The sequence below is a fragment of the Chenopodium album genome, chromosome 6 (genome assembly GCF_948465745.1).
Source record: "Chenopodium album chromosome 6, dcCheAlbu1.1, whole genome shotgun sequence".
Classification (NCBI taxonomy): Eukaryota; Viridiplantae; Streptophyta; class Magnoliopsida; order Caryophyllales; family Amaranthaceae; genus Chenopodium; species Chenopodium album.
Genome location: NC_137839.1, coordinates 1740897 through 1760971, shown reverse-complemented (window position 1 = coordinate 1760971; position 20075 = coordinate 1740897). Strand labels below are relative to the sequence as shown.

The window sequence follows — 20075 nt, the reverse complement described above, 5'->3', positions numbered from 1 at the left end:
TTTTCTAATTAAAAGGTGTAAATGCTTTTAGGTTGTTTTAAACTTGAGTATATGAAAAAGGTAAAGATAGAATTTGATAATGGTCACATTTGGCTAATTTCAAATTTATAAACATTGATATTTAAACATTGAATAATCAAATTAAGAGCTTGTTCACATTTACTGAACAGAGCTGAAATGAACTGGTTGGAGCTAAACTGAATTGAACCGATTGGAGCTAAACTGAACTGAACTGATTAGAGCTAAACTGAAATTAAGCTGAAGTGAATAGACCCTACTCTTAAGCATGGCCAATGGATGCCCAATTTGATCATCAATTTGTTTTATTCTTTCTCTTTATACTTCATTAATGATCTAAATCAAAGTCAATCCAAACGACCTGATTGTCACCTCTATAAATAAATCGTATTTTTTTTCTCTTAATTTACTATTTCCATTATAATGCCTCGTATCTTCTCATGCCAAGCAACACCATACCTTTTGACTATCTACAAAAGGCGAGGTAATTATATTCCGGTGATCAAGTATGAGTCAATTTTGACACGATTATTTTTTTTAGGATGGTGGGAGTATAATTGTGCCCGAACTTTGAACATAACCTCGGATAGTAGTATAGTACTCCATATCGCACATTTCTCGCAGTCCTCCTTCCTGTTCTGCGCCTTCAATATATTCATCAGCACACCACACAACTCAAAACCCTTTTCAATCCGTTCGAAATTAGCGCGCTTTGTGCAATTACACCTTGCACATAGATTATACCTACTCATTTCAAACAACAATCTTCTTCATTTAAAGGGAACAACAAAAAAACGTCCAACTCAAGAATGAAAGAAGAAAAAGAAGCCATTTTTGTTTGATTTTTCCCCTTTCTATTCGTTATTAAGTCAAGAATCAGAAAGGTAATTTCTTTAATTTAGTTTACACTATGCATTAGCTATTTCTTGGTGCATCAATTTGCAAACCCATAGTTTATTTATTTCTATGATGTTGAATTTGGTTAAATATCAGTGATTTTGATAAATAGATATCTGATAGCTTTGTTTTGTTCTAGCTACTGTATTAATAATTGAAGTTAGCGCAAAATTTCATGATAAAAAATTGCCCTTTGCCTTTGTAGTTGATAATTACATTTAAAACCATTGATTAAATGACATTCTAATATCCCTTTTTCAGGAATTGCTTGAAAATTAAAGGGGTTAAGCTCGTTAATCACTGAGCCTGATGTTGAGATTAGCGGCGCGATATGTGGTAAGCCTATTACAATCCCAAGTAATTGATAAGTTTCAATTTTTTTGGAGAGGAATTGTATTGATAAATGTGAAATTGTGCTCTTTTTTAGTTGAATCATAGCTCACAGCTTGGGAGGGTTAGATGTCAAGCCCCAAAAATGTGGTTCAGTACAATGCCCCAAGTTGAGGTATATTTCAATCTTTATTATTCTTCTTTTTTGTGTGATTTAGCATTGTTTTGGCATACAATCGCGACAATTTTGTATGGATTCTGTTGGGGGTGTTTAGGGAGGTCTAGAAGTTCATAATCTTATTGCTTAGCTAGTGCAAACTAGTGTTGGAACGATTTTTAGAAAATTCTTAAGAAAAATTTATGTTAGTGAAATGGTAATGCTATTGCTGTGTTCTATTTTTTATGTTCTTTTCAAGGTATACTATGTCGTCGTATTAGTCTTCCTTGACATAGTTGGCCTTCAGGGATCATAGCTTTAGTTCTACTTCCGCACACAAAAAAACCACTTAATAAGGAATTTACTTGCATCCTTTACATTTCTGTGGAAATTCCTTCATCTTATACTCCCATATAGAGCCGTCAAAAGCTGACCCGACCCAAAATACCGACCCTAACCCGACCTGATAACCGACCCGTCTGAACCCGAAAAAAATGGTGACCCGAACCCGACCTGAAACCAACCCTAGACCCGAGTTGACCCGAGTATTTGAGACCCGAACCCGAACATTAACCAACCTAGAGACGACCCGACCCGAATGTAACCCGTAAATTATTGACCTGAAACCGAACCCGACTTGAACAGAAATTGACCCAAACCCGTTTTAACCCGTCAAAACTCGAATTCAACCCGACCTGTTCCTAACCCGACCCGAATTCAACCCGACCTGTTCCTAACCCGACCCGAGTTTAACCCGACCCGAGTTTAACCCGACCTGCTACAAACCCGACTCGAATTTCAACCTGACTTGTTATTGACCCGACCTGCTACAAACCCGACTCGAATCAATCCGACTTGTTATTGACCCGACCCAAATTCAACCCGACTTGTTATTGAATCAATATGTATAGTTCGTTATCTCATGTTGGTATTGGAAGGGAAATTGAATCTTAACTCTATTCCTTTAATATTTCACTTTGAATTTTAAGAGATAGTTTCACAACATGTTTTTAGGGACGAATTTCAGGGACAAAACATGTTTTCCGCAAAATATTAACTTGAACCGAACCCAACTCGAAGCCGACTTGGAAATGACCCGACTTGATTATAACCCGCAAATTATTGACTTGAACCGAACCCGACCTGAACCTGATAATGACCCCACCTGATTATAACCCGTAAATAATTGACTTGAACCGAACCCGAGAACGACCCTAACTCGTTTAAACCCGTAAAGACCCGAATTTCACCCGACCTATTTTTCACCTGACCCGAAATGTAACCCGACCTTTTACTAACCCAACCTAAACCCGACCCAAACTCGATAAGATGTATGACGCGACGTGACCCGGCTCAAGCATGACCAAACCCGAACCCGACCCACATATGTTATGACATTAACCCATATTGACCCGACCCGAGGTGACCCGACTCACACTAACCCGACTCTAACCCGACCCGTTTACCCGAATTGACAGCTCTACTCCCATAGTCCTATGCATGTAAGACCACCCACCTTTATTCTATGTCACTTGTTAATTGTAAGATATGTTTGTGAGTGATGATGTCATTTTTTCTGAACTACCCTACCCCTATGTTTCTGTATATAATCCTTTAAATAAATATATATAATTCAATTTATAAATCACGCTTGGGTAGTTCTTTTGTATTAATTCATACCAGTCTGAGATCAAGCAAATCTTTTATAGTTTCTTAACCTAACTGTATGTTGGAGTCTCATGCACTAAGTATTATATTCCCTTTAATGTTTGAATGGAGTCTTTCCTTTTACTATCCAATTTTGGGTAATTGCTTCTGTTGACTATCTCTAGTTTTAGGGATTAATTCCTGCTATAATAACAATATATATCTATGTTATCTGAGTAGTTATTGCTTTGTGCTGTTAGGGTCAGAGCCAGGTGACATCTAACGACATTGGAAAGGAAAACAGCTATGATCACAATATATTTTTAGGACAAAAGATTACGAGGAAAGAGAAGATGAAATTTCTGACTAAGACAGTAAGTTATTTTTATTTTTATTTTTATTATGTTGGTTACTTATTCTAATTGCCAATATACACAAATTGCTAGAAAAATGAGCTGTATTTGTTAAGGATATAATTTTGCCATGTGTATGATAGAGATGCATATAATTCATTCCCTCATACTTCCCCCCTGAATATCAATCAAACATGCTCTGCAATGAGCTATTAGAGCTGAAGTGAATGTTTTGGAATAAGTTAGTGAGATCTAAAATACTGAACATGTTACCATTAACATCTCAGTAGTCGATGTTGTTATCCATGCATCACTCGTCTTTGCTGTTTCCGCAATACAAGGAAAGTTGAATACGTAGTAGTTTCCTTGCCACAAAGATGAATTGAACTCAAGATTTGATGCCTAGATGTATTATAATTAGAGCTATCAAAAGTTGACCCGACCCGAAATACCGACTCAAACCCGATTAATAACCGATCCATCTGAACCCAAAAAATGGTGACCCAAACCCGACCTGACCCGACCAAAACCAACCCTAGACCCGAGTTGACCCGAGTATGTGAGACCCGAAACCGAACATGAACTGAACAAGAGATGACCCGACCCGAATGTAACCCGTAAATTATTGTCCTGAACCGAACCTGACTTGAACCGAAATTGACCCAAACCCGTTTTAACCCGTCAAAAACCGAATTTAACCAGACTTGTTACTAACTTGACTTGAATTCAACCCGACCCGTTCCTAACCCGTCTTGAATTTAACCCAACATGTTAAAACCTGACCTGAAATCAACCCGACTTGTTATTGACCTGACCCAAATTCAACTAGACTTGTTATTGACCCGACCCGAATTTTACCAAACCTAATACTAACCCGACCCAAAAATTCAACCCGATATGTTACTAACCAAACTAAAAATCAACACAACTTGTTATTGACCCGCATAGAATATGGAATTAATCCGAATTGACTCGACACAAGTTGACCCGACCCACTCTTACCGACCCAAACCCAACCCGTTTACTCGAATTGACACCTCAGAAAGCTCTAAAATTTCTAAAAAAAGTGGATATTAGCCTTTAATTTTGGAATTTTTTTGACTTTTTTTCACCCGAAAATAAAAATTGCCGAAATGTTTACCATGGTTCCTAATACCCCCCGGGAGTCCAATTGGCCGGGTGAAACCATCTAATTTGCCTTTAAACGATCAATTTACCGATTTACAACTTGCACCGATTTCATTAATTCAAGACTACCACGAACATTTATGACAACATAAAATGATCAAATATGGTTCCAAACGGCATTATATGACTCCGAGATGTATCCCCTAAAATCTCAAGCCTTTTCGACACCGAGCCCCGAAATCTCCAAAATTTCTCAAAAAACGTGGATATTAGCCTTCAATTTTGGAATTTGACTCTTTTTTCGCCCGAAAATAAAAACTGCCGAAATGTTTACCATGGTCCCTAATACCCTCTAGAAGTCTAATTGGGTGGGTGGAACCATCCAATTTGCTTTTAAACGGCCAATTTACCGATTTACAATTTGCACCGATTTCATTAATTCAAGCCTACCATGAACATTTATGACAACATATAATGATCATATATGGTTCCAAACGGCATTATATGACCCCGAGATTTATCTCCTTAAATCTCATGTCTTTTCGACACCTGGCCCCGAAACCTCCAAAATTTCTCAAAAAGTGTGGATAATTAGCCTTCAATTTTAGAATTTTTTGACTTTTTTTCGCCCGAAAATAAAAATTGCCGAAATATTTACCATGACCCCTAATACCCTCCGAGAGTCCAATTGGGTGAATGGAACCATCCAATTTGCCTTTAAACGACCAATTTACCGGTTTACAACTTGTACCGATTTCATTAACTCTAGCCTACCACGAACATTTATGACAATATAAAATGATCATTTATGGTTCTAAACGGCATAATATGACCCCGATATGTATCCCCTAAAATCACATTTCTATTTGACATCAGGCCCCGAAACCTTCGAAATTTCTATAAAATCATGGATATTAGCCTTGAGTTTTGGAATTTTTGATTTTTTTTTCGCACGGAAATAAAAATTGTCAAAATGTTTACCATGGTCCCGAATACCTCCCGGAGTCCAATTGGGAGGACTATCCAATTTGCCTTTTAACGACCAATTTACCTATTTACAACTTGCACCGATTTCATTAATTCAATACCACCATGAACATTTATGACAACATATAATGATCAAATATGGTTCCAAACGCCATTGTATGACTCCGAGATGTATTCCAAAAAAATCTCAAGTCTTTTCGACACCGGGCACCCGAAACCTCCAAAATTTCTCAAAAAACGTGGATATTAGCCTTCAATTTTGGAAAATTTTGACTCTTTTTTGCCCGAAAATAAAAATTGCCGAAATGTTTATCATGGTCCCTAATACCCTTTGGAAGTCCAATTGGGTGGGTGGAACCATCCAATTTGCCTTTAAACGGCCAAATTACCGATTTACAACTTGCACCAATTTCATTAATTCAAGCCTATCACGAACATTTATCACAACATATAATGATCATATATGGTTCCAAACGGCATTGTATGACCCCGAGATTTATCTCCTTAAATCTCATGCCTTTACGACACCTGGCCTCGAAACCTCCAAAATTTCTCAAAAAGCGTGGATAAATAGCCTTCAATTTTTGGATTTTTGACTTTTTTTTGCTTGAAATTAAACATTGTCGAAATGTTTACCATGGTCCCTAATACCCTCCGAAAGTCCAATAGGGAGGGTGGAACCATCCAATTTGCCTTTAAACGGCCAATTTACCGGTTTACAACTTGTACCGATTTCATTAACTCTAGCCTACCACGAACATTGATGACAATATATAATGATCATTTATGATTCCAAACGACATTATTTGACCCCGAGATGTATCCCCTAAAATCACATTTCTTTTCGACATCAGGCCGTGAAACCTTTGAAATTTCTACAAAATCATGGATATTAGCCTTCAGTTTTGGAATTTTTGACTTTTTTTCGCACGGAAATAAAAATTGTCGAAATGTTTACCATGGTCCCTAATACCCCCCGGGAGTCCAATTGGGTGGGTGGAACCATCTAATTTGCCTTTAAACTACCAAATTACTAGTTTACAACTTTTGCACCGATTTCATTAACTCGAGCCTAGACGAACGTTTATAACAACAAATAATGATCACGTATGGTACCAAACAACATTATATGACCCTGAGATGTATTCCTTAGAATTTCAAGAATTTTAGACATTGTGGCTCCGAAGACTCAAAATTTCTCAAAAAACGTGGATATTCGCCTATAATTTTTAATTTTTTTGACTTTCTTTCGCCCGGAAATAAAAATTGTCGAAATATTTACCATATTCCATAATACCCTCCCGAAGTCCAATTGGGTCGGTGGAACCATCCAATTTGCCTTTAAACGACCAATTTACAGATTTACGAATTGCACCGATTTCATTAATTAAAGCCTACCACGAACATATATGACAACATATAATGATCATATATGGTTCCAAACGACATTATATGACCCAAAGATGTATCCCCTAAGATCCTAAGGCTTTTCGACAACAAGCCCCGAAACCTCCAAAATTTCTCAAAACGCTTGGATATTTACCATGTCTTCAATTTTGGAAATTTTTTACTTTTTTTCGGCCAAAAATAAAAATTGACGAAATATTTACCATGTTCCTTAATATCCTACGGGAGTCCCATTGTGTGGGTGGAACCATCCAATTTGCCTTTAAACGACAAATTTACCGATATATAACTTGCACCGTTTTCATTAACTCAAGCCTACCACGAACATTTATGACAACATATCATAATCAAATATGGTTCTAAACGACATTATATTACACCATGATGTATTCCGTGGAATTTCAAGACTTTTCGACACCGAGTCCCGAAACTTCCAAAATTTCGCAAAATACGTGGATATTAGTCTTCAATTTTGGAATTTTTTTGACTTTTTTCGCTCGGGAAAAAAAATTGGCAAAATGTTTACTATAGTCCCTATTACCCTCGAGGAGTCCAGTTGAATGGGTGGAACCATCCAATTTGCCTTTACTGGTTTACAATTTGCACCGATTTCATTAACTCAAGCCTACCACGTACATTTATGACAACATATAATGATCATATATGGTTCAAAACGGCATTATATGACCTCGAGCCTCGAAATCTCCAAAATTTCTCAAAAAGCGTGGATATTAGCCTTAAATTTTGGAAATTTTGACTTTTATTCGTCCGTAACTAAAAATTGCCGAAATGTTTACCATGGTCTCTAATACAATTCGGGAGTCCAATTAGGTGGTTAGAACCATCCAATTTGCCTTTAAATGGCGAATTTACCGGTTTCAACTACCATTGATTTCATTAACTCAAGTCTACCACGAACATTTATGAAAACATATAATGATCATTTATGGTTTAAAACAGTATTATATATCCCTGAGATGTATCACCTAAAATCTCAAAACTTTTTGATACTAGACCCCAAAACCTAAAAATTTCTCAAAACGCGTGGATATTAGCCTTCACTTTTGGAATTTTTTGACTTTTTTTGCCGGAAAAAAAAAATTGCCGAAATGTTTACCATGGTCCCTAGTACCCTCCGGTAGTCCAATTGGGTGGGTGGGTGGAACCACCAATTTTAGGGCAGAGCAAAACTACTCGAAAAAACTGAAAATCCGAAAAACCGATCCGTAACCGTTCCGAAATTAGGGTACCAGATCCGATAACTATCATGGTTCGGGTTCCCGTTTCGATAATTTGTTATCGTGTATGGTTATTGGGTATCATTTTAAAATTAACGGTTACCCGATCCGATCCGATAAGCATTTTTTTCTCCTTTTTTTTTCAACCTAAATATATTTTTTTAAAATCTAAACTCTTACTTATACATCATAATTACTTTATAATATCAATGATTAGTAATATTATTAATAATTTTGTAAAAATCATATGATATTTTTTTTTATGGAATGATATTCTTGTTAATTAGTGGTAAATTATATCATAATAACTCCATAATTAAGTTTAATTATCATTATTGGATATCTTATTGGGTACCCGATAACCGATTCGAAAAACCAAACTTATCGGTTCGGGTTATGGATATCACTTTTAGGGATTTTGGTTATCGGGAACCCGAACCGTTAGTACTAATGGTACGGGTACCCGTCCCATATTCACATGTAACCAATTTGCCTCTAAACGACCGATTTACCGGTTTACAACTTGCACCGATTTCATTAACTTAAGCCTATCACGAACATTTATGACAATATATAATGATCATATATGGTTCCAAAGGGCATTATACGACTTCGAGATGTATCCCCTAAAATTTCATGGATTTTCGACACCAGGACTCGGGACCTCCAAAATTTCTTAAAAAGCGTGGATATTAGCCTTAAATTTTGGAATTTTTTTACTTTTTTTTCGCCTATAAATAAAAATTGCCAAAATGTTTACCATGGTCCCTAATACCCTCTGGGAGTACAATTAGGTGGGTGGAACCATCCAATTTGCCTTTAAATGGTGAATTTACAGGTTTACAACTTGCATCGATTTCATTAACTCAAGCCTACCATGAACATTTATGACAATATATAATGATCATTTATGGTTTAAAACGGTATTATATGACCCCGAGATGTATCCCCTAAATTCTCTAAGCTTTTCGATCCTGGCCCCCGAAACTTCAAAAATTTATGAAAAGCGTGGATATTAGCCTTAAATTTTAGAATGTTTTGACTTTTTTTTGCCCGAAAATAAAAATTGTTGAAATGTTTACCATAGTTCCTAATACCCTCTGGTAGTCCAAATAAGTGGGTTGAAGTCATAGAACCATCCAACTTGCATTTAAACGACCAATTTACCGTTTTACAACTTGCACTTATTTCATTAACTGAAGCCTACCACGAACATTTATGACAACATATAATGGTCATTTATGGTTTCAAACGTCATTATATGACCCCCGAGATATATCTAATAAAATCTCATTTCTTTTCGACACCTAGCCCCGAAACCTTCGAAATTTCTCAAAAAGCGTGGATATTAGCCTTTAATTTTTTAATTTTTTGACTTTTTTTCGCCTGAAAATAAAAATTGTCGAAATGTTTACCATAGTCCCTTATACACTCCGGGAGTCCAATTGGCCTTGTGGAACCATCCTATTTTTCTTTAAACTGCCAATTTACCGATTTACAACTTGCACCGATTTCTTTAATTCAAGACTACCACAAACATTTATGACAACATATAATGATCAAATATGGTTCCAAACGGCATTATATGACTCCGAGATGTATTCCCTTAAATCTCAAGCTTTTTCGACACTGGGCCCCGAAACCTCCAAAATTTATAAAAAAAAGTGAATATTAGCCTTCAATTTTGGAATTTTTTTACTCTTTTTCTCCCGGAAATAAAAATTGCCGAAATATTTACCATGGTCCCTAATAACCTCTGGGAGTCCAATTGGGTGGGTGGAACCATCCAATTTGCCTTTAAACGACCAATTTACCGATTTACAACTTGCACCGATTTTATTAATTCAAGCATACCACGAACATTTATAACAACATATAATGGTCATATATGGTTCCAAAAGGCATTATATGACTCCGAGATTTATCTCCTTAAATCTCATGCCTTCTCAAACCTCCAAAATTTCTCAAAAAACGTGGATAATTAGCCTTCAATTTTGGATTTTTTTAACTTATTTTCGCCCAAAAATAAAAAGTTTCCGAAATGTTTACCATGATCCCTAATACCCTCCAAGCGTCCAATTGGTTTGGTTGAACTATCCAATTTGCCTTTAAACGACCAATTTATCGGTTTACAACTTGCACTGATTTCATTAATTCAAGCCTACCACGAACATTTATGACAACATATATTGATCATATATGGTTCCAAACGGCATTATATGACCCCGATATGTATTTCCTAGAATTTCAATACACTTCGTCTCTGGGCCCCGAAACCTTTAAAATTTCTCAAAATGCGTGGATATTAGACTTCAATTTCGGAATTTTTTGACTTTTATTTGCTCGTAAATAAAAATTGTCGTAATGTTTACAATTGTCCCTAATACCCTTCGGGAGTACACGTGGCTGGGTGGAACCATCCAATTTGCTTTTAAACAGCCGATTTACCACTTAACAACTTGCATTGATTTCATTAATTCAAGCCTACCACGTACATTTATGACAACAAATAATGATCATTTATGGTTCCAAACGACATTATATGACCCCGAGATGTATCTCCTAAAATCTCATGCTTTTTCGACACATGACCCCAAAACCTCCAAAATTTCTCAAAAAACGTGGAAAATTAGCCTTCATTTTCGGAATTTTTTGACTTTTTTTTCGCCCGAAAATTAAAATTGCCGTAATGTTTACCATGGTCCTAATACCCTTCGGGAGTCCAATTGGGTGTGTGGAACCATTAAATTTGCTTTTAAACGGCCAATTTACCGGTTTACAACTTGCACCGATTTATTGGTTTACAACGGCCAATTTAATTAAATTGCACCGAACCCGACTTGAACCGAAATTGACCCAAACTCGTTTTAATCCGTCAAAACCCGAATTTAACTCGACTTGTTACTAACCTGACATGAATTCAACTCGACCCGTTCCTATCCCGACCCGAATTTAAATCAACCCGACTTGTTATTGATCTGACCTTAACTCAACCCGACTTGTTATTAACCCGACCCGAATTTTACCATACCTATGACTTACCCAACCCAAAAATTCAACCCGATCTATTACTAACCCGACTTGAAATTAACACGACTTGTTATTGACCCGGCCTAAATTTAACCCAAATTGTTCCGGACTCGATTTCAAATCACCTTAAATACAATTTAGATCATCTTATTATTGTTGATCAAAGCATTTTGTCTTGGGAGACCATCCTCAAATTTAAGAGTTAAATATAGTATATATTTGTTGTATGGTCAAAGGAGATTATTATCTTCCTAAATTTTAGACTTGAGCTCCCTAGTATATTGCCATATATAATATATTCAAAGGAAATAATTAGCTTGATAAAAATGATAATTATCTATTTATAGTTAGTTGAACCCGAATATGACCTGACTTGGGAATGACCCGACCTAATTGTAACCTGCAAATTATTGACTTGAACATAACCCGACTTGAATACGAGAATAACCGGACTTGGAAATGACCCAACCTGATTAAAACCCGCAAATTATTGATTTGAACCGAACCCCACTTGAACCCGAGAATGACCCGACTTGAAAGTGACCCGACCTGATTATAATCCGAAATTATTGACTTGAACCGAACCCGACTCAAACCCGAGATTGACCCGACCTGATTCTAACCCGCAAATTATTGACTTGAATCGAACCCGACTTGAACCCGAGAATTACCCTAACCCGTTTTAACCCGAATTAAACCCGACCTATTGTTCACCCGACCCGAATGTAACCCGACCTGTTATTAACCCTACCTAAACCCGACAAGAAGTATGACCCAACGTGACCCGACTCAAGCATGACCCAACCCAAATCCTACCCGCATAGGTTATGAAATTAATCTGAATTGACCCGACCCACTCTTATCCGACCCAAACCCGACCTGTTTACCTGAATTGACAGCTCTAATTAGAATTGCTTATTTCTTCTTGTTTGATTCTCAAATGAGATTCTTGCGCATACCTTCCTTGATACATAGCCTGAAATTCATCATCACTTTTAGTGACTGTAGTTATTTGAAATTCCCTATTGGCCAAATCTTGTACCTTAGTCACTTCATGTTGATAGATTCAACTGGATTGTTAAAAGTCAACTATCTACCTCATTTTCTCAACTAAAGAAATTAGTAAACTTGATAATTCTATCTCCATGTCTCTCAACCTGTGTGCCGATGAATTTTTTGGATGTGACGTAATTATCTACCGGTATGTGATTCGTTTCCAATATCTAAAGGTTAGCTGTAAATCAGCCCATGTAGGCTGTTTGGCATGCTTGTGTAGGGATGTAAGGGAAGCCACTATAGCTTGTTGTAGCTCTTGGTAAGACGTAAAATTCCCAATTGCACTTGTAAAACTCTCTTGAGTTGTGCACGCTTTCCTGTATATATCTGTATTGTTTAGAAGGGGCTTTATTTCTCAATTGTGACATGTTATTGCATCATAAAAGTAGGCTTGTTTGATACATGATGATTAATATATTCATACAAATCTGAAAATTAGTTTGTCTAAGATGGTGCTCAGTGCCATTGGCTGTTTTCTGTTGGAAATTTATTGATAGATTTCTACTCACTCAAATATTGAATCCAATAAGCATATTTTTGGTTGGCAAGAGAAATGCGATCTCCATTTGTTGAAGAAAAAAGATGTAAATGAGAAAACATAAGTAACAGTAGAAGCTGGAGTCTCCCTATTCTATTAGCGTCAGAAAGAAAACTTCGAATGGGAGTTATACCTTCTTTATTGATGAATGTTTTGGGATCAACATCTTCACAATTAGTTATCTCCTGATAACTCGATTGAAGACTTGAAATTAAAAATTGAATGTAAAGTGATAACCCTGTGCTCAACAGGCTCACATTAGTCACATAGTTTTTGAAAATCTGGAACTGTTGCTGCATGAGAAATTGAGAATGCAATGTTGTTGCTATAATCTGTAAATAGAGTTGGTTCTGTGGTCATATTGTTTTCTATTAAAGTGCACTGAGATTGTGGTAATGCTAATTATTCTATTAGACTTGATCACATTGTAGGCAAAATAAACTAGGACTAGGCTGAGTTTGATTTACATTTCCTTTTGATTTTTTGAGATCTGGTTGAATTTTAGGAGACTGGATTTTGCGGGAACTCAGATCAGATCCTTAGAAGTTGCAGCAAATATTCTCCTTATTCTGATAAGCTTTATATATTCCTCTTTCCCATTAGTAACTCATTTTGCAGATGCTCTTTCAACGTATTCAAAATGTTTTAAATCGGTTTAATAAATGGAAAAAGGAGTTAAATCCTATTTATTCTGATGGAGGCTTAGGCCTTTCTCCCTCTTTTTAGACAGTTAGGGGTCAATGGATATTTGGTGGTTGGAAGTTTGTAATTGTCCACTTTGCTTTTATTCAACCAATTTACCCATTTAAAACTTTCACCTCCCTTCATTAATTAAAGGCCACCAATGGACTTTATATGACCAACTAGTAGTCATATGGTTCCAAACAACATTACATGACCCCGGGATACAATCTCAAGATTTTTCGACACTTGATCCCGAAACCTTTGAAATTATTTTGATTTCATGTACTATATAGCTTTTGTTATGGACAATTTTGGACTTTTCCGGGCCTAGAAAGAAAAGTGGTCGAAGTTCTTCCCATGAATCCCACAACCTTGGAAGGCCATTTCGGTGGTTAGAACTTAGAACCATCCACTTTGCCTTTAAACCATCTATTTAGCCATTTTCGTACTTGCCTCCCTCGATTAACCCAAGGTCACCATGGGCCTTTATACGACTGACTAGAGGTCATATATGGTTCCAACCAACATTATATGACCTCGAGATGCATCTCCTATAATCCTGAGATTTTTCAACACTGGGTCTCGAAACCTCGAAATTTGGTCCAAAAGCATGGATTATAGTCTTCAATTTTGGTCATTTATTACTTTTTTGGACCCGTAAAGAAAAGAGGTCGAGGTGTTTCCTATGGACCCATAACACCCTAGGAGGCCCTTTTGAGTGGTTGGAACCGTCCTATTTGCCTTTAAACAATCACTATGGATGAATTTGTGTATGCCTCCTTTTATTAGCTACCCCGTGCCTTTATGCGATTGACTAATGGTCTTATATGGTTCAAAACAACATTATATGTTAAAATAAGTTGTAACTTTGGTTTTCTTTTTAGATTTCTATGTTTCTTAGTTATTATTCTCATTGTGTTTGTGAGCTATGAGCTCGGGTTGGCTGGACTATAGTTGTGTCCTTTAACCACTACTGAAAATAAACCTATTAGTGATCTGGCTATTTTTGTTTTTATTGACAGTAGAGCTCATAACTCCCTTTATATTTCTACCTTTTTATTATGGAATGGCTTCATTCGATTTTGATGGTCCTTTATTCTTAAGTAATTTGTCCATTGTTTTCTCTCATCTTCTAATAATACTCAACATACTTTAGTCTTGAAATCTGAATGCAAATGCGTTATGACAATGACATTATCATGCTTAGCAAGTGCAGAAAGTGATGTCCACTATAAATATGGTTCCTGAATCTTGATGCATGAATGCATGATAAGAAAATTAGCTCTTAACTTCAATAAGTATGGGTCTACTTATCTGCTTGCTTAAGAGTGTAACAAGCTAAATTGCTTGCGTGGTGCTTTAACTTGAGATTAGTGGAGCATTTTGAAAAAAGATTTTAGTCTGCACTAATTTCTCAAATTTGTTTGTTTGGTCTTTTATACCAAAGAGATAATGTTGCTTAAACTCTCCATTTCACATTCAGTACTTTTGTTTAATAGTTGATACCTGGACATTATACTATTTATAATGGAAACTCTACCCTTCATATTGGAGTTTGGGGCCAAAAAATGTAAGTATGAGAAGTCTGAGATTGAAACTTGGACCATACACATGTGGCGACACTAGTAGTTGAGTACTTGAGTTTGAGTGATGTTAAGGGAGTTCCTATGGGCTGGATGTTTTCTCCATTGTTACTTATCATTGTCATTTGTCTTCTAATGTAAAAATAACCTTCTAAAATCCTTCTCTTCCAGCCTTCTCTGTAAAGTTATACTATACTTTTAGAGTGAGTTCCTTTACATTGTCAATGGCACAGCCAAAATCGGCTAGGTACACGATAAAGCAACATGTCACGTGTGTGACAAACAGCTTCCATTGAGAATATTGTTTAGCCATAAAAAACCAACTTAATTTACCCTTATATGATGTAAACAACTATTGTTTAGATAGGGTTTTACCTTAGGAAGACAAGGACAGGGATTGTCGGTCAAATGTCTTCCTGATAAAAATTAGTTTACTCTGCAATTATTGCCTTTGTGCCTGTGTTGAAACAAGTCTTAGCAATTAGTTTTCTAACCCTATCTCTTCTCATTGACTCATTGTATCTATGCTCTACTGGTAGTTGCTAGTGTTAGGTTCAAGTTGAGCCACATGTCTAGATGTCTAGTGAACAGCCTATGAAGAACTCTATATGACAATATTTTTATCATCTCATCAGCTGCAAGGTTCTAATATCTTTTACTAAGGCTCTTGTATTGGGATTTTATCACATATATGCAAAGGCTTTAGCCTTATAGAATTATAGTATACCGTTCTGACCTTTATCTGATTTTCTCCCCTTACTTGGCTGTAATTTTATTAATGTTATGTTTTGATTTTGTTTTTTTTAATTACTTATTTTTTTTTACTACTTGTACAACTTTAAATGCTAAAGGGTAGGGTTGATATTTGACCAATAATCTGTTTTATATCTACATTAGCTGAATATGGTTGTGCTTGCAGCTTTTTGATCTGGAAGACAGTAAAGATGCAATCTATGGCACACTTGATGCTTGGGTAGCATGGGAGCAGAACTTTCCAATTGCTGCACTTAAAAACGTGTTACTGGTTCTACAAAAGGAGCAACAATGGCATAGAGTTGTACAGGTATTGCTATTACTTGTATTTTGGTTGGTGTGCTTGTTCTAGGTGAATATGAGGAGAAATTGGAAGAATATAGTAGTATATGAAACCGGACAATAAAAGCCGGTGTCCTGTCAGCCATTTGGAAAGAATTCGGTGGGTTTCATACTAGGTTTAGAAGAACCATATATGCATATAATATATACTAGTACAAAGTATATGCATACCATGCCTTAAATACATCCTTTCTCTCTGCTTCATTGTGTCATACAAAGTATCTAGCTTGATACAATGTTAGAAATATTGAAAGATGAAGTTTCTTCTGTTTATTTCACTGCAAATACCTGTTTGCTGTTTATATGGTTAGCTTGCTAGTATGTCTTGTGAGTCTGAGACAGTTTTAAGGCTTGTGTGTTGGCATTTAGCAGTGTTGGCTTTGTTTCTATATTAACAGTCTGTTGCTCCAGAAGCTCACTAGGCTTGTTTATGCTACTCTTAAGGTTTTAAAATGGATGTTAAGCAAAGGGCAAGGCAACACAGTGGGAACATACCAGCAGCTGATTCGGGCTTTGGATATGGACCACAGGGCTGAGGAAGCTCATAATATCTGGATGAAGAAGATAGGTAATAATCTTCATTCCGTGCCTTGGCCAGCATGCCATCTCATGATTTCAATTTATCATCGAAACAATATGTTCGAGCGTCTTGTCAAGGTACTTTTTCTTCTCTTACTCCCCCTTTGTGTATTAATATGTGAATGTGATGAACGTGTTTCATCTATCACTGCACAATTGATGTTCTAAAGTTTGAAAATTTGCAAAAGTATTCATCTATCTCCAAGCTAGCCATTCAAATGCCTGGAAGCTTTCCATCTACATTCAAATACTGATCAGCTGATAATTTTGCTGTATCATGATATTTAATTCCTGGTGCCCTCTATTACTTGCTTTGTAAAGTTAGGGTTGTCTCACTTGCATGGATTATGTCTGACCTTGAAGGAAGTTACCACCTTACCAGTTAGTGTTGTTGAGTGTTTCTTGTCAGTTTCCACCAGTTATAGTGTGGTATGGTCAACTCATGTTATAGTCTGAATACTGTATGATACAAACTCAATGTAAATCAGGCTGCCTACCTGGAAATTGCATTTTTATCTAAAGATATTTAAACCATGATGTGCACACATTGCTCCGTACATCAGTTAATGGCCACACCTTAAGTCTGTTTCGTTAACTGAAATTTACTGATCATAAGAATTGGCGTAGAGAAATATCCCTAAGTTTGAAAGAGAATTATACTGGAATGCCAATGCCTAGGTTGCTTGATCTTCCGGGGCAAGATCCATTTTCATTAGACTTTTAAATATTCCATCAATATCCACAGAGATCACAAATAGTAAAGTAGCCAAAAAGTTGCATAAGCACTGCTGAACCACCAGGCTCCTGCAGGCAATTACTTGGATTTACCATTATCTGTAAAAAAAATAAAGTTGCTGTTACAGACCATGATCATGATAATGGTTGTGGTGTTGCGAAAACAGCATCTCAGAAAGGTTGATGTGAAAAAATGAAAATTAAATCCACTTCACCCTTGTAATTTAAGTGTGTTGAATACTTCGTATATTTCTGGAGAAAATTATACGAAGTTCTTTTCTTAAACCCTATCATTTTGTTTAATAGAGGTTCTTAACATCTGTAGCGACCCAAAATAATTCGTTACATGTAAGTTTCAGTATTATAAATGCACATATATGCTGCTCTCATCCCCACACTTTTTCTGAGCAAGATCCTCATTAGGGCTGTTGCTCTCATTGTTTTATCATGATGAGCTAATGAATAATCCTCTGCTTTGAAGCTCTTTAAAAGGTTAGAGGCTTTTCATCGTAAACCCCCGGAGAAGTCAATTGTACAGAAGGTAGCAGACGCGTATGAGTTGCTGGGCTTGGTGGATGACAAAGAGAAGTTATTGGAAAAGTACGCTAATCTTCTGAGCAAGACTCGTGAAGAGTCCAAATTAAAATCAAATAGAGTGAAGTCCGGAAAGAAGAAAACTGTAACAGGTTAGCACTCTTGCCCCTTATGTCTCTATAGTAGTAAGCACAACTATTTACTCAGACCAAGGTGGTTACCCTAATGCGTTAGGGGGAAAATAGGGAAGGGAACTGGATTGATCAATGATTAATAAGAAAATACGTTCTATGAGAATTCGAAATGCTAGTTTTAGTAATGATGCATATATGCCAGTGAGTTTAGAATCAAATAATTTTATGTTTCTGTAAGTGAATGTTTATAGTCTATACAAAACGATGCTAGAGAATAGTAAATGTAGAAAAGAGTGAAGGAACAGAAAAAACGGATGCAATTTTATCGTGCAGCAAAAGTATTTAGAGCTTACAAGTTAGCTATTAGAAGGAATTGAATCCATTTGTTCATATGTTCTCTAAAATGCTGTGTTATTTTTGCAGGACGTAAGAGTAGTCTTGCCAATGCTGCAAAAGCATGAATCAAGTAACCAACGCCTTATTTCTTGCTATTAAGCTCTTTCTATAATTGAATGTAGAAGGGATTGATGAGCTTTGTGCTGATATATAATTATTGTTTCAGATGTGTATATTGAAAATCAGCCAAGTTTGCTGTTTGCAGCTATATTCCGGTTACACTCATATTCAGATAGGTGTCTTGCATAAGTTACGTTGTTACGAGGACAGCGTGGAAGAACCTCCACAGGCTACTGGTACAACGAGGAAAGCTCTGGAAGCCATGATCTTTGAAAATATTGAGCAAAATAACATCCTTTGTCCCAAAATAATAATTTGTTCCAAACTAATACGAAGTATATCACTTGCTAAACTTAGGAAATTATCTAAAATTGCCAAGGATATCACTTGAACTTTGTTTTTTTTTTCAAGGAGATGAGAATGATTCATTATCTAGGCTACTTTTTGCATAACCTTTTTTGTACAATTCTCCCTCCCTTTCCTTTTAAACAACCACCACAACACCCGTAGTAGTCCACCTCCTCCTCCCGTTGCATCCACATGTGATTATGTGAACATGCATGTCGTCATACCCCCTGTGGTTGTTGCCACCACAAGATCAAGCTATTGCGGAGCTGCCACCTACAATACATCGTCACCATTGCACCCCCACCACCCTTACAATCCATCATCCAATTTTTCATTTGTTAGTGGAAGCAAGGTACAAGCCGTAAGGGTTAGGTTTGTGGTGGTTAGCATTGGCTGTAACAACGATTTGTGGTGGTCTAGTGGCAATGATTTGGCCCTAAAGTGCCAACGGCGAGGTGGGGGAAGCAACAACAACCAGGGACTTTGGGGTAAGTAAAAGAGGGGGGGGGGGAGGGGTTGAGAAAATTCATGACGGAAAGTTGGATGGAGTTTAGGACATAAAATTAGAAATTCGTGACTTTAAAGTTAATCATTAGAAACTTAATCATCAAACTATACGAAATATCATAGATTTTTTTAAAAAAAAAAATTGCAAATGAAACTTGACAACGTACTTGTAATAAGCAAAAATAGGATCGAGTCATAAAATTTATACATAATTATTGTCATACAAATAATAATTTGGTCATAATCCGAGCCAAAAACTAGTTAAATTATTACGGAGTATAAAATTTGATTTTTTAGTCTTTATACAGGCGACCACAATAATAAAGTTAAGTGGAAAACAAACTATATACTTTAGCAATTAAAACATTCTTAAAGCACACGCTTAATTAATAAAAATGGTAAACTAAGTATCACTTTTAAGGATCAAGTGTAATGATTCTCCCACACCCCACCACTAAACATTTTAACAATTAATTAATTAAGTAATTATTATTTATTTATTGTTAATAATCTATTCTCTTGTCCGGGTGACAGAAGTCAAATGATGATGAAATCCGAAAAGGGGAAGCCAAACAAAGTATTATTATTGATGTTACACTTTGTGGTTGCACATTTTTATATTTACTTGTAATTT

At 36.3% G+C, this 20075-nt stretch overlaps 1 protein-coding gene across 1 annotated transcript; it reads left to right on the top strand.

Moving 5' to 3' along the window:
- The first annotated feature begins 551 nt into the window (after window positions 1-551).
- On the top strand, window positions 552-19021 carry LOC145634226 (pentatricopeptide repeat-containing protein At4g18975, chloroplastic-like). Its single transcript, XM_081685651.1, has 9 exons — window positions 552-902; window positions 1177-1251; window positions 1343-1420; window positions 3310-3423; window positions 15973-16116; window positions 16593-16805; window positions 17944-18148; window positions 18554-18596; window positions 18693-19021. Exons 2-8 carry the CDS (start codon window positions 1225-1227, stop codon window positions 18589-18591), a joined length of 819 nt encoding a protein of 272 aa, XP_081541777.1. The 5' UTR covers window positions 552-902; window positions 1177-1224; the 3' UTR covers window positions 18592-18596; window positions 18693-19021.
- The last annotated feature ends 1054 nt before the right edge of the window (window positions 19022-20075 follow it).